General features: G+C 41.4%; 2 protein-coding genes across 2 annotated transcripts in view; both read left to right on the top strand.

The window, feature by feature from the left end:
* Window positions 1-5,148, top strand: part of LOC103510283 (NADH dehydrogenase (ubiquinone) complex I, assembly factor 6 homolog) — a 50,745-nt gene extending 45,597 nt beyond the window's left edge. Inside the window, exon 3 of the mRNA XM_017444513.2 lies at window positions 5,102-5,148. The gene's annotated coding sequence lies outside the window, so the exon portion shown is untranslated. The remainder of the gene's footprint in view (window positions 1-5,101) is intronic.
* LOC103510282 (myosin-VIIa-like) overlaps window positions 1-14,737 on the top strand; it is a 42,776-nt gene that overhangs the window by 10,702 nt on the left and 17,337 nt on the right. The window contains 15 exon segments of the mRNA XM_026824366.1: window positions 606-725; window positions 1,075-1,251; window positions 1,573-1,738; window positions 2,339-2,469; window positions 2,875-3,059; window positions 8,923-9,058; window positions 9,247-9,457; window positions 10,542-10,704; window positions 10,781-10,996; window positions 11,273-11,306; window positions 11,309-11,427; window positions 11,632-11,923; window positions 12,422-12,531; window positions 12,928-13,129; window positions 13,732-13,852. Coding sequence (XP_026680167.1) covers window positions 606-725; window positions 1,075-1,251; window positions 1,573-1,738; window positions 2,339-2,469; window positions 2,875-3,059; window positions 8,923-9,058; window positions 9,247-9,457; window positions 10,542-10,704; window positions 10,781-10,996; window positions 11,273-11,306; window positions 11,309-11,427; window positions 11,632-11,923; window positions 12,422-12,531; window positions 12,928-13,129; window positions 13,732-13,852 — 2,383 coding nt within the window.

Raw genomic sequence — 14,737 nt, 5'->3', positions numbered from 1 at the left:
GATCAGACCTACTGATCCTGATTCCTGTTCCAACCGAAACCAGTTCAACATATTTATTATATCTCATTGATTGATTGGCCACACGCATGCGCACTAGCTGTCTTCTTATCGGGTTATCCTCTTCAGGAGCGACCGGTCCATGGTTCCCTGTAGAAACCAGTTGGGTTCCTAATCTGAGGACAGGGGTTCGAGGACCTACAGGGTGTTGCAAGGTTTCTTTGTTTCTGAGAAGATTTTTTTCGCAAGAGGTTTGATACGCTAGAGTTGGTCTCGCTAACAAAAATATCTACAGTGTACTGTGTTGCAAGTTTTCTTTGTATTTGGGAAGGGTTTTTGTTTCTCAAGAGGTTTGATAGAGGGAACTGTACCTACAAGTGCCGAAAGTAGACTTTTTCGCTAGAGTTGGTCTCGCTAGGAAAAATGTCTACAGTGTACTGGGACCTTAAAAAACGGAGGTTTTATTATTCCGGATTGGAGAGGAGGACAGGATTGGAGATGGCCAGCAGTTCTGAGAACAAACCTCATCTGTTTTGGACAAAGTTCGCCCCGGGCGGTTCCTCAACCGAGTGCTTATAAGGCAGACGTGCTACCTTCCAAGCTAACGGATAGAACAGCAGATTCTGGAGGCCAATCCTATCCTTGAAGCGTTCGGTAACGCCAAGACCATACGAAACGATAACTCGTCACGATTCGGCAAATACATTGACATTCATTTCAATTCTCAGGTAAGTTGATCTTTGCTTCCTAGGAATGTTAGTGGGAGTCAACGGATTGAGTCCCATCGACTTTTTTAAACGAGTTGAGTCTTGGAATTCAGTCCACTCAGTTTAAGGGTTCACTTACGGATTGAGTCCCGATACTTGCTAGAAAAGAAGGAAAAAGAAGTGAATTTCTTTTTTAATAATAAAAAAAACTGATATTTTAACTTGAGAAAAAATCAAATGTATCTCGTACGGGACTTAATCCGTGTATTTACTCCGAATTTGGGACCGAATTTAGGGTATTTAAGATTTTAATCTTCAATTTAATTAAAACTTAGATTTTCATTTTGATTCCACTGTTCTCTCCTCACAGGGTGTAATCGAGGGTGCCAAAATCGAGCAGTACCTTCTAGAGAAGTCGCGTATCGTGTCTCAATCCAAGGACGAGAGGAATTACCATGTGTTCTATTGTATTCTGGCGGGCCTCTCCAAGGATGAGAAGATGGCCCTCGAGTTGACCGACGCCTCCCAGTATAGATATCTCACTGGGGTAAGTACCTACTGAAACACCCTGACTGCCAAAGTATATTCCATTTGGATTACCCACAGAAATCCATGCATTAAAACATCTCCCTTGACATGAGAGACAGACTCTTTAATTCTTGGAATTTTTTCATCAAAAAATTACAAAATTTCACTCAGAGGCCCTCTTTCAAATAACCATTGAAAATACATAAGTGGCCTGTGGCAGCAAGTGTGGACGTCCAAAGCGGCATCTCTTTGGTTGAATAAAAAAGTCACATAATATAATTTAGATCCATGGAAAAGATAATTACGTACTTGGATTTTTGTGATTGTTATTATTTGACAGGGTGGCAGTATCACATGTGAGGGTAGAGACGACGCGGCAGAGTTTGCTGATATAAGGTCCGCTATGAAAGTTCTACAATTCTCAGATGAAGATATTTGGGATGTGTTCAAGCTACTCGCTGCAGTACTGCATACGGGCAATATCAAGTATAAAGCAGCCGTTATAGGTAAGTAATGGGATGAATAAACGAGATGGTTGGACACAGTTACTTTTCGGAAATTTCTTCTAAAAATCGAACTTAAATCGTAAATTACTTCTGGGTAAATTGTGAAACATAAATTGTGGATAGCATGTGCATTAGGGGCAGCAAAAGGAGTTAGAGGAATGGGAAAGTTTGTTGGGATTAGAAGATAGATCAATCAGTTGGTAAAAAGAACAAGTTTTTGTGATGATGATTGTTGACTCATCCATTGGGAGGAAAATTTTGGTAAAAATGGACCCACTCAGTTCTGGGACCCCAAATTTCAAGGATTGACGTGCCTTGATTTTATAAAGTTATGTACCAAATGTCATATGTACAGACCTCACTATCTTCAAGGATTGACGTGCCTTGATTTTATAAAGTTATGTACCAAATGTCATATGTACAGACCTCACTATCGTTCGGTCAATGTATCAAATTTCATCAAAATCGGACTAGGAAATCGCGAGTTATAGCGAAACAATCATTCAAACAAACAAATATCTAAACAAAATGCTAAACGGTCGAGATAAAACGTAAACCTTTACTTCGTTCGGTCAATTATTCTCTTCTGTTCACTTTCAGATAACCTGGATGCTACCGAGATTCCTGATCATTCTAATGTAAACAGAGTAGCATCTCTGCTAGCAGTACCGAAGCAACCTCTCATTGATGCTCTTACTAGGAAGACATTCTTCGCTCAGGGAGAAACTGTGGTATGTAATAGTCGATATTTCGCAGTAGATTTGTACATTTGCAGATAGATATGAACAACCCTTCAATAAAACAATTTAAAAAAAAGGTTCCTATCTAAAAATGTCGGCCTATAGTGCCTATACCTAAAAGAAGTGAGAAAGCCCACTGGAAACATGTTTCCCAACTGTTGCGCATTTGTAGCGAAACAAATGATTCCAATGTTGAGCAACTTTCAAGATGACACGTTTTACACACTAAAAACCAAGAAAAATGATTCACAATTAAGTCTTGATAGGAAAAGATTTGGTGGATTGTTACAAAAACATTTCTGGATTGTTGAGAAACAATGTTTCTGATGAAATAGTTGCTGGTACTAGGCTTTAAAGACTTTAAACTCTCATTCCACACTCGTCACCCGTTCCCAGATTTCAACTCTCTCTCGAGAGCAATCCGTGGATGTTAGAGATGCATTTGTCAAAGGTATCTACGGGAGACTGTTTGTGTACATCACTCACAAGATCAACTCGGCTATATACAGACCAAAGAATCAAGCCCGCTCTGCCATGGGAGTTCTCGACATATTCGGATTTGAAAACTTCAATACCAACAGGTAAGACATAATCCTAGTTAACGCCCAGGGCTGATTGAGAGGCTGGCGAAAATCGCCGACCCCGTTTGAACACGAGAAATGGCGAAGAAGAAGAAAGCTGACTACAACTATGACTTATTTCTAAAGGTGTGTGCAAACACAGTCGACCGGCCGTCGATCGACCATCGATTCACAATAAATTCACATCGATCGACAGCCGTCGAATATGTGTGGATGCCCAGGGCTGATTGAGAGGCTGGCGAAAATCGCCGACCCCGTTTGAACACGAGAAATGGCGAAGAAGAAGAAAGCTGACTACAACTACGACTTATTTCTAAAGGTGTGTCCAAACATAGTCGACCGGCCGTCGATCGACCATCGATTCACAATAAATTCACATCGATCGACAGCCGTGGACACACCTTAAAGTACAGTTTTAACACTTTTAACCCGTTGAATGCCACCCGGTCTTATTTTGTTATAGTGGCGAAAGTGGAGCGGGTAAAACAGAGAGTACCAAACTGATTCTCCAGTATTTGGCCGCCATCAGTGGTAAACACTCGTGGATAGAACAGCAGATTCTGGAGGCCAATCCTATCCTTGAAGCGTTCGGTAACGCCAAGACCATACGAAACGATAACTCGTCACGATTTGGCAAATACATTGACATTCACTTCAATTCTCAGGTAAGTTGATCTTTGCTTCCTAGGAATCTTAGTGGGAGTCAACGGATTGAGTCCCATCGACTTTTTTTAACGAGTTGAGTCTTGGAACTCAGCCCACTTTGTTTAAGGGTTCAAATGCTCATAGAATCAGACTTCATTCTTCTCTATCGGTTATCATTCCGGAATTTGATCCGGATGCCTTTGGTTTCTTTAGCTATGTGCACATCTCATTGATTGATTGGCCACACGCATGCGCACTAGCTGTCTTCTTATCGGGTTATCCTCTTCAGGAGCGACCGGTCCATGGTTCCCTGAAGAAACCAGTTGGGTTCCTAATCTGGGGACAGTGGTTCGAGGGTGTTGCAAGCTTTCTTTGTTTCTGAGCAGATTTTTTTCGCAAGAGGTTTGATACGCTAGAGTTGGTCTCGCTAACAAAAATGTCTACAGTGTACTGTGTTGCAAGTTTTCTTTGTATTTGGGAAGGTTTTTTTTTTCTCAAGAGGTTTGATAGAGGGAACTGTACAAGTGCCGAAAGTAGACTTTTTCGCTAGAGTTGGTCTCGTTAACAAAAATGTCTACGTGTACTGGGACCTTAACAACGGAGGAGGACAGAATTGGAGATGGCCAGCAGTTCTGAGAACAAACCTCATCTGTTTTGGACAAAGTTCGCCCCGGGCGGTTCCTCAACCGAGTGCTTATAAGGCAGACGTGCTACCTTCCAAGCTAACCAGGCTGCAGGCTGCAGGCTGGCTGTTGCAAGTTTTCTTTGCGAAGACGGATTTTTACGAAATAATGAACTTTTACCTGGAATTCTAGAACTATTTTCCTAGAAGTTATTCACGGTCTCAAGAGGTCGCCATTATTTATACGGTCCACTTAACTTGGAAATACGTCCAACATCTTGTACCTTAGTATGATTTACATTGAGTGATGCTGTGTCAAGATTCTACCTTAGTTCTTGAGGTCTTATTCAGTGAAGGCTTACCTACTTGGAATTCTAGACGTATTTTCTTAGAAGTTATTCACGGTCTCAAGAGGTCGCCATTATTTATACGGTCCACTTAACTTGGAAATACGTCTAACATCTTGTACCTTAGTATGATTTACATTGAGTGATGCTGTATCAAGATTCTACCTTACTTCTTGAGGTCTTGTTCAGTGAAGGCCTACCTACTAGAATTGGATTAGGAAATTAGTATACTTTGCGTCTTAAAACAACATTTGTAGGTATTGTAGCACAAGTTCAACTACCAACCTTATCTGTTTTGGACAAAGTTCGCGCCGTGCGGACCCTCCCTCCTATCTACCTATATTCCAAAGGAAACAACTGTATTTGAAGTTGAAGAAAGGTCTCTCTGCAAAAGTCTAATGAAATTCTCTTTTTTTTTTGTGTTTCAGGTTTGGAGTACGCGGCTAAGGATGTGCAATGGTTATAGTCACCAGGGTAAGTTACCACTTCAGTTATACTGTATTTCTAATAGAAGAGATATTTTCACTATTTGGTCATCCCCTTTCGGCAATAGCTAAAGCCGCTACTACAACCACTTCAGTCACAGGAGTGTGCGGGTTCAATCCCAGCTGAGGCATGGCATTTTATGGTCCTTTACTTGAGACTTTGATTACATCATAATCGGGTTCTAACCCACATAACCAACTTATTCCAGTCCCGCTAAAAAACGGATTGCACAACGCTAAAGCCGCTACTACAACCACTTCAGTCACAGGAGTGTGCGGGTTCAATCCCAGCTGAGGCATGGCATTTTATGGTCCTTTACTTGTGACTTTGGTTATATCATAATCGGGTTCTAACCCACATAACCAACTTATTCCAGTCCCGCTAAAAACCGGATTGCACAAACCCAAAATAATCCTGAGATTAGTGAAACGGATTCTACCCGGGTAAAAACGCGATTGCAGTATCCTAGGATTCACCAAATCCAATTCTATCGGGATAGAATCCGTTACAGGATCGGATAATCCGATCATATTATCCTCGCTACTATCCCGATTCTATTTGGGTTCTACCCCGATATAGAATCCTATTTTGGTTATGTGGGAAGGGTCAGGTGGCAGAGAATGCCCTTCTGGCGGGCCTCTCCAAGGATGAGAAGATGGCCCTCGAGTTGACCGACGCCTCCCAGTATAGATATCTCACTGGGGTAAGTACCTACACCTACTGAAACACCCTGACTGCCAAAGTATATTCCATTTTGATTACCCACAGAAATCCATGCATTAAAACATCTCTCTTGACATGAGAGACAGACTCTTTAATTCTTGGAATTTTTTCATAAAAAAAAAAAACAAAAACAAAAACAAAATTTCACTCAGAGGCCCTCTTTCAGATAACCATTGAAAATACATAAGTGGCCTGTGCACCAAGTGTGGACTGTGGACGTCCAAAGCGGAATCTCTTTGGTTGAATAAAAAAAAAGTCACATAATAAAATACGGCTGTTGTTTATCCGACATTTTCCCCCTAATTTAGATCTATGGAAAAGATAATTACCTACTTGGGTTTTTGTGATTGTTATTATTTGACAGGGTGGCAGTATCACATGTGAGGGTAGAGACGACGCGGCAGAGTTTGCTGATATAAGGTCCGCTATGAAAGTTCTACAATTCTCAGATGAAGATATTTGGGATGTGTTCAAGCTACTGGCTGCAGTACTACATACGGGCAATATCAAGTATAAAGCTGCAGTTATAGGTAAGTAATGGAACGAAACAGGGAGTATACCAGCCTGAATTTCCCTTCTTAAAGAAATAGCAAAGGTTGAGTGCGAAGGGCATCCACTAGTAAAATTTGTAGCCAAAACCAAATATCAGCCCAAAGCAATCACCCTAGTTAGGGCTGATTGAGAGGCTGACGAAAAACGCCGATCCCGTCTGTACACGGGAAAAGGCAAAGAAAAAGAAGAAGAATGGAAGGAATAAACGAGGGTGCCCTGTTATCTGTGTGAAAGGACATAAGGGTTTGTGATGATGATTGATGATTCTTCTATTGGGAGGAAATTTTCGGCAACAAAAAATGGAAGTCGTGTACCAAATTTCATCAAAATCGGATTAGGCAATCGCGAGTTATAGCGGAACAATCATTCAAACCAACAAACATCTAAACTAAACCAAACAATCAGGTGACCCAAATATCAGCCCAAAGCAATCACCCTAGTTAGGGCTGATTGAGAGGCTGACGAAAAACGCCGATCCCGTCTGTACATGGGAAAAGGCAAAGAAAAAGAAGAAGAATGGAAGGAATAAACGAGGGTGCCCTGTTATCTGTGTGAAAGGACATAAGGGTTTGTGATGATGATTGATGATTCTTCTATTGGGAGGAAATTTTCGGCAACAAAAAATGGAAGTCGTGTACCAAATTTCATCAAAATCGGATTAGGCAATCGCGAGTTATAGCGGAACAATCATTCAAACAAACAAACATCTAAACTAAACCAAACAATCAGGTGATGTACCTTCACCTGGTGCTGATAGTGACGAACCGTCACTATCAGTACCAGCAACCCAGTAGTCAGTTTCCTTGATAAAGACTACAAAGTAGGCGAAACTCGAGTCGGGTGAGAGTCAACAATTAAGTATCCGAAAAGCATATAACGGTAAGCAATAATCTAAACCAAATGCAAAACTTTGGAGTTAAAACGTAAACCTTCACTTCGTTCGATCAATTATTCTTGTTCCCTTCCAGATAACCTGGATGCTACCGAGATTCCCTTCGGCAACAAAAAATGGAAGTCGTGTACCAAATTTCATCAAAATCGGATTAGGCAATCGCGAGTTATAGCGGAACAATCATTCAAACAAACAAACATCTAAACTAAACCAAACAATCAGGTGATGTACCTTCACCTGGTGCTGATAGTGACGAACCGTCACTATCAGTACCAGCAACCCAGTAGTCAGTTTCCTTGATAAAGACTACAAAGTAGGCGAAACTCGAGTCGGGTGAGAGTCAACAATTAAGTATCCGAAAAGCATATAACGGTAAGCAATAATCTAAACCAAATGCAAAACTTTCGAGTTAAAACGTAAACCTTCACTTCGTTCGATCAATTATTCTTGTTCACTTCCAGATAACCTGGATGCTACCGAGATTCCTTATTTTTTTTTTTTTTTTTTTTTTTTTTTTTTTTTTAAATGGTCTGATTTATTCCGACCCAAGCTAAAGTTACCTTCGGTAAGGTGCTCGTTCAAAAGTTTTTCGTTTTTCATCCGAGATTATTTCAGAAGTCAACAAGATAAATTCAATTCTGAGAGCAAATTAATTCGACCGAGATAATAAAGCGTCAAAACTCGATTTCCTCTATCATATTTTTCTCTCAATTATACGAGACTTAATTAAAATAGAAATGGTTATGATTGATTGTAGTTATTGATTGATTATAATTATTGATTGATTTATAATGTGAATTGTTCTGAACGCTTTCAATACGATTAGGACGGACAGGTAGATTTTTTTAATTACTCTCATTGCGACCTGTCTATCTTGAGAGGAAACTGCTTGACGTCACAATATACTATTCAACAGTAGTGCTTAATGGAGAGAGTACCATAGGTGTTAGGCTATCAACAGAGTCAGCCAGCCTAGTTAGCTTGGTTGCTAGCGCTTCTGCCTTGTAAGCGCTAGGCCGCAGGTCCGATTCCCGCCCGGGGCGGATTTTATCCTGAACGGATATGTTCGTTTTCGGAACGGCTGACTTTCTCCTATCCTGTCCTTCTCTCTTCGATTTCGGGATGATAAGACCTTATACAGACCAAAGAATCAAGCCCGCTCTGCCATGGGAGTTCTCGACATATTCGGATTTGAAAACTTCAATACCAACAGGTAAGACATAAACCTAGTTAACTTTAGTTTAGGGACCAAATCATGAAACAGGCTCCAAGCTAACAATGGCATAAAGCAGCGTTGACACTCAGCAGTCCAAGTTTCATATGATTCTTTCAAGCCATCTCGATTAACAGCGCCTGGGGCCTATATGAAAGATTTTAGCGGGCAAAAGATTATTGTGTGGAGGTTTATACTTTCCCTTCCTTAATTTTGTCCATCCGTCGCAGAAGCATCTGCTTTTACGGATGGGTATAGCATTTTTTGAATTTTTTTATTTTATTTTATTTTATATTGTGGAATGTGTATCGAATAAAAAATGAATCTAAACTTCTTAAATAAATAAATTTACATATTTGTACGATTTCATTTCGATTTCACAGTTTTGAACAGTTCTGCATCAACTACGCCAATGAAAACCTTCAGCAATTCTTCGTGCAGCATATCTTCAAACTAGAACAAGAGGAATATAACGTAGAGGCTATCAACTGGCAACACATTGAGTTTGTAGACAATCAGGTCAGTACAAACCTTTTTTAAAGAGTTCGATAGAGAGAACTGTAAGTGCTAAGGTTTTATCGTCCCGAAGGTTTTATCGTCCCGGTAACAATACAAATCGATGTGTAGATATTTTACAAAATAAGTTCTTACCGATCCAATAATCCACTCAAAAATTCTAAAATTGTCTCTACCTTTCCCTCATCCAGGATGCGTTGGATCTGATAGCAATCAAACAGCTCAACATAATGGCTCTGATAGACGAGGAATCCAAGTTTCCCAAGGGAACAGACCATACCCTCCTCGCTAAACTACACAAGACACATGGCCTGCATCGTAACTATTTGAAACCTAAGAGCGACATCAATACTTCCTTCGGGCTGAATCATTTTGCCGGTGTTGTGTTCTACGATACACGAGGTAAGTTAACCCGGCTGTTTTGTCATGCAGAAGGTCCCGGGTTCGAATCCCACCATCAACAAAAAAATTGCACACGTTTTTCGATTGCAAGTTATTTCAACGGGTTACTTTCTGGTGTTCTCGTGTTGACCCAGCACCTAAATGGAAAGTGTTGTGTCTCTTCTCGTTCATCTGATGAGGGACATACCACGGGATGTTGTGTTCTCGATACACGAGGTAAGTTAACCCGGCTGTTTTGTCATGCAGAAGGTCCCGGGTTCGAATCCCACCATCAACAAAAAAAAAATGTACACGTTTTTCGATTGCAAGTTATTTCAACGGGTTACTTTCTGGTGTTCTCGTGTTGACCCAGCACCTAAATGGAAAGTATTGTGTCTCTTCTCGTTCATCTGATGAGGGACATACCACGGGATGGGCATGCTACGACACAGACCATAGGAGTCTAATGTAGCAGTTGTTTCATTGCTACGAAATAATAAACGGCGGTGAAACACTCGTCTTTTTTTTTTAAAAAAAAGAAGCCTACTGTGATACATTTTAATCAATACTAGATAATTATTTTTCCTTCGTGTAGTGGTTGGCACACCACGGGATGGGCATGCTACGACACAGACCATAGGAGTCTAATGTAGCAGTTGTTTCATTGCTACGAAATAATAAACGGCGGTGAAATACTCGTCTTTTTTTAAAAAAAAGAAGCCTACTGTGATACATTTTAATCAATACTAGATAATTATTTTTCCCTCGTGTAGTGGTTGGTAAGTATGGTGGACTTCGGATCTGGAATTTGGTGGTTCGGTCCAATTCAAATCATAAAATTTAGCGTATTATATCAATCGGGGAGCGACTTTTGTGACAGGCATTTGTGATTAGCACAGTTAAAAGTCCTGTTCTTTCCCTCAGGTTTCCTCGAGAAGAACCGGGACACATTCAGTGCAGACCTGTTGCAGTTAGTTCAGATCTGGAATTTGGTGGTTCGGTCCAATTCAAATCATAAAATTTAGCGTATTATATCAATCGGGGAGCGACTTTTGTGACAGGCATTTATGATTAGCACAATTAAAATTCCCGTTCTTTCCCTTAGGTTTCCTCGAGAAGAACCGGGACACATTCAGTGCAGACCTGTTGCAGTTAGTTCACATATCATCCAATCAGTTCCTTAAGGATCTCTTCCTAGATGAAATAGGAATGGGATCTGAGACCAGGAAACGAACCCCCACTCTCTCGACTCAGTTCAAGAAATCTCTGCTTCTTACTTTCTATTACTAAAATTTCAATTATTATTTATTTGTTCTTTTATTATCATTCTTATTGATTATCGATAAATGATCTTGTCCCTCCCCACAGGACAGAGTGTCGTCTGGCAACATCTCGTATCTGTCAGGCAGTACTGGGCCATAGTGATTATCAGCTGGGCCACACCAAGGTGTTCCTGAAGGACGCACATGATCTGTTCTTGGAACAAGAGAGGGATCGGGTGCTCACGAGGAATATTCTGGTTCTCCAGAAGAACATACGAGGCTGGGTGTACAGGAGAAGGTAAGTTATACAAACCATTATAACCTAGTACCCATCGTCTGGCTAGGGGACGTTAAACAGAGAGGAAAATAGCTGGTTAGGGTTGGCACCCAATATTTCCTCTCTTTATTCTGTCAACACCATTGGGCTGCAGCTGCAGCCACTACTGCAACAACAACCCATCAGCAACATTTTCATCTCAGAAACATTGTTTCTCAACTATCCAGAATGTTTTGCAACAATATAAATAATAGAATATACATTGATGTTTGTTCTCACTTTCTGTCCTATTTGCAGATACAAGCGGTTGCGTGCAGCTACCATGACCGCCACACCAAGGTGTTCCTGAAGGACGCACATGATCTGTTCTTGGAACAAGAGAGGGATCGGGTGCTCACGAGGAATATTCTGGTTCTGCAGAAGAATATACGAGGCTGGGTCTACAGGAGAAGGTGAGTCATAGGTATTCCTGAAGGACGTACATGATCTGTTCTTGGAACAAGTGGAAGATCGGGTGATATATGTAGGTATTCCTGAAGGACGCACATGATCTGTTCTTGGAACAAGAGAGGGATCGGGTGCTCACGAGAAATATTGTGGTTCTCCAGAAGAATAGTAGCAGATGTTAAGACTTAAAACTCACTTTCTATTTGCAGATACAAGCGGTTGCGCGCAGCTACCATGACGATTCAGAAGTACTGGAAAGGCTGGGCGCAACGGCGTCGATATCAACGCATGCGCGTCGGGTACATGCGTTTGCAAGCGCTCATACGGTCGCGCCTGTTATCGCATCGGTTCCGACATTTGCGCGGACACATTGTTGGTTTGCAGGCGAGAGCGCGTGGGTATTTGACGCGCCGTATGTATGCGCAAAAGATGTGGGCTATTGTTAAGATACAGGCGCATGTACGTCGCATGATAGCGCAACGGCACTACCAGAAACTACAGGTAAGTTGAGTTGTAGGTTCTGACATTTGCGCGGACATATAGTAGGTCTACAGGCAAAAGCGCGTGGGTATTTGACGCGCCGTTTGTATGCGCAAAAGATGTGGGCTATTCTCAAGATACAGGCGCATGTACGTCGCATAATAGCGCAACGGCACTATCAAAAACTACAGGTATGTTGTGTACTATAGTATTTGTGCACTATAGGTATGTAGGTACTTGTATTTCAGAAAAGATAACATCTGGTTAGGATGTTGTTGTTTTCAAATGTCGGGAACTTGGCCATTAGGCCATTCTCCCACGTGCGTCCCAATACCCCCAATGTAAAAATTCCTCTTTAGGATAAAATTAACCTCGGGCAGGAATTGAACCCGCGACCTAGCGCTTACAAGGTGGACACGCTACCCTTCAAGCTAGCTAGGCTGACAATCTCCTACTTATAATAAATGATAAATTTAAGGTATTCTAATTCTATATCCATTCGATGTTCATTGTCCCCAGTTCGAGTATCAAAGTCAGATCGAAGCGCTCAAGTTAAAGCGCAAGGAGGAGCGCGAGCTGAAGGAAGCGGGTAACAAGCGCGCTAAAGAGATAGCCGAGCAGCACTACAGGTATGGACTTATAGGTCTCCCTATCCACCTCTGTGGCTGAGTGGTCAAGAGCACTGACTCTCAACAACCTGGAGGTGCTGGGTTTGAATCCCGGCTGGGGCGGAAATTATCTGACTGAAATTTTCCATTCCTGGATAGGCATGGATGTGAAATAATGTGCCTTGGAGTAATGCGAAAGCTGTTCCTATTTTCAATCTTCAAAAATAAATAAAATAGAAATAAATAAATAAATGAAAATATTATTACCTATCCTGTTTTATTTATTTGTTACTATTGTTAACTTTTTTTAAGTTAAGCAAGTTCTTTTTTAATGGAATCTAATAAAATGACTGCTAGGGTAAAGGTACTTTCTAGTCCTATTCGGGCAGGATAAACAAGGTATATTCTATTCCACAGGGATCGCCTACAGGAGATTGAGAGGAAGGAGATGGAGCAGGAGAATGAGGAGAGGAGACGTATGCAGATCAAGAAGAACATCATTAAGGATGCTGCACTGAAGCAGGATGAACCTGTTGATGATAGCAAGCTAGTGGAAGCTATGTTTGATTTCCTACCTGACTCTAATGGGGATCACACGAGAGAAACGTCTGTATTTAACGTAAGTACATCAGTGTTGCTTTTTTTCCAAGTCAGCTCTCATGATGGTGTAGTGGTTACTGCGCTCACCATGCACGCGGGAGACCCGGGTTCAACACCCGGCGGGGTCAAAAAATTTGTATCATGCAAATTATTTATTCCGTGACTGGCTGTTGCGGGGCCCACTCAGCCTCGTGAGGAAAATGAGTAGCTTTGTAATATAAATGCGCATAGCGACCGGTGCCAGCATGGTAGGTAAACATTGGGAGCTGAGATTATTGAGAGATTTGGAACATACTACAATACTGCAGTGAACACCAAAGTTGTGATATAATAACACAAAGAAACTTCATTTATTTATTTTAATTTTTTTGGGGGGTGGGGTAAATACTTGAGTATTATTATTATTAAGAACTCTTTATTGGTTATAATTACATGTACACAAAATACACAGTATTACAAGGAAAGGGCGAAGTTATTACCTAAGGCAATCTCTACCATTCAAGCCTGAGATACTCCTGTAAATTCCCACAAGCCGGAGTGAACTCGGGTAAAAAATAGGTCAACGGGAGTGAATTCGTTACCTCCCACTCCTGTATAACACATGTACCTCTTCGGTTCCAGGATCTACCTGAAATGAAGGATGATAATCAGGACATGTTGACTTCGATGCAAATAGGACCTGAGGACGAAGAGGACCTTTCCGAATTCAAATTCCAGAAGTTTGCCGCTACCTATTTTCAAGGTAAAGTACATTTTCATGCTTACTTCTTACTTTCCTCGGTGGTGTAGTGGTCCTACCTGGTGGTGTAGTGGTCAAGGCGCTCGCCTGGTAAACAGGAGGGCGTGGGTTCAATCCCAGCCGAGGTATGGAATTTTAGTAGTGGTCAAGGCGCTCGCCTGGTAAACAGGAGGGCGTGGGTTCAATCCCAGCCGAGGTATGAAATTTTATCCTCAAAATAATTTGAGAACTTGACCACAATAGTAGTAGTAGCCTATTGCTGGAGTAAAAGGACTTTTCAGTCGTATGCGAGCAGTATAAATAAGCACTATTATTATTATAAGCACAAGCACTATTTCCGTGTCACCAACTTTAGTTAGGGGGTGATATTGCGGTGGGAGAAGGATTGAGCGACAGTGTCACTTTGTGCTACTCATTTTCATGTTACTCGTCAAGAACGTCAGTAGTTCGAAGCGCCGCGCCTGCGAAACAGGAGGGTGTGGGTTCGATTCCAGCCAAGGCATGGAATTTTATCATCATTTATTTAAGAAATCGACCATATAATAATGGAGTCCCAAGGATTAGGTGATAGAGAACACCTTCGGCGTTAACCTTGAGTGGAATGGAACACATCACATGCCTTCAGGCACATTCCATTTGCCGAGGGCCTCTGTTTTCCTTGCCCTTGGGATCAATTTAATTTGAAGAAACCATTTACTGATGAGTTAAGCTTATACGAATCTGCCTTCCACTCAAGGAAAAATCTATCTTCCACTCACTTCATTAGGAAAATGGCCCAATGGGAGGGCGTGGGTTCAATCCCAGCCGAGGTATGGAATTTTATCCTCAAAATAATTTGAGAATTTGACCACAATAGTAGTAGTAGCCTATTGCTGGAGTAAAGGGACT

Source organism: Diaphorina citri, unplaced genomic scaffold (assembly GCF_000475195.1).
Source record: "Diaphorina citri unplaced genomic scaffold, Diaci psyllid genome assembly version 1.1 scaffold579, whole genome shotgun sequence".
Taxonomy (NCBI): Eukaryota; Metazoa; Arthropoda; class Insecta; order Hemiptera; family Psyllidae; genus Diaphorina; species Diaphorina citri.
This window is presented reverse-complemented; position numbering and strand designations above follow the sequence as displayed.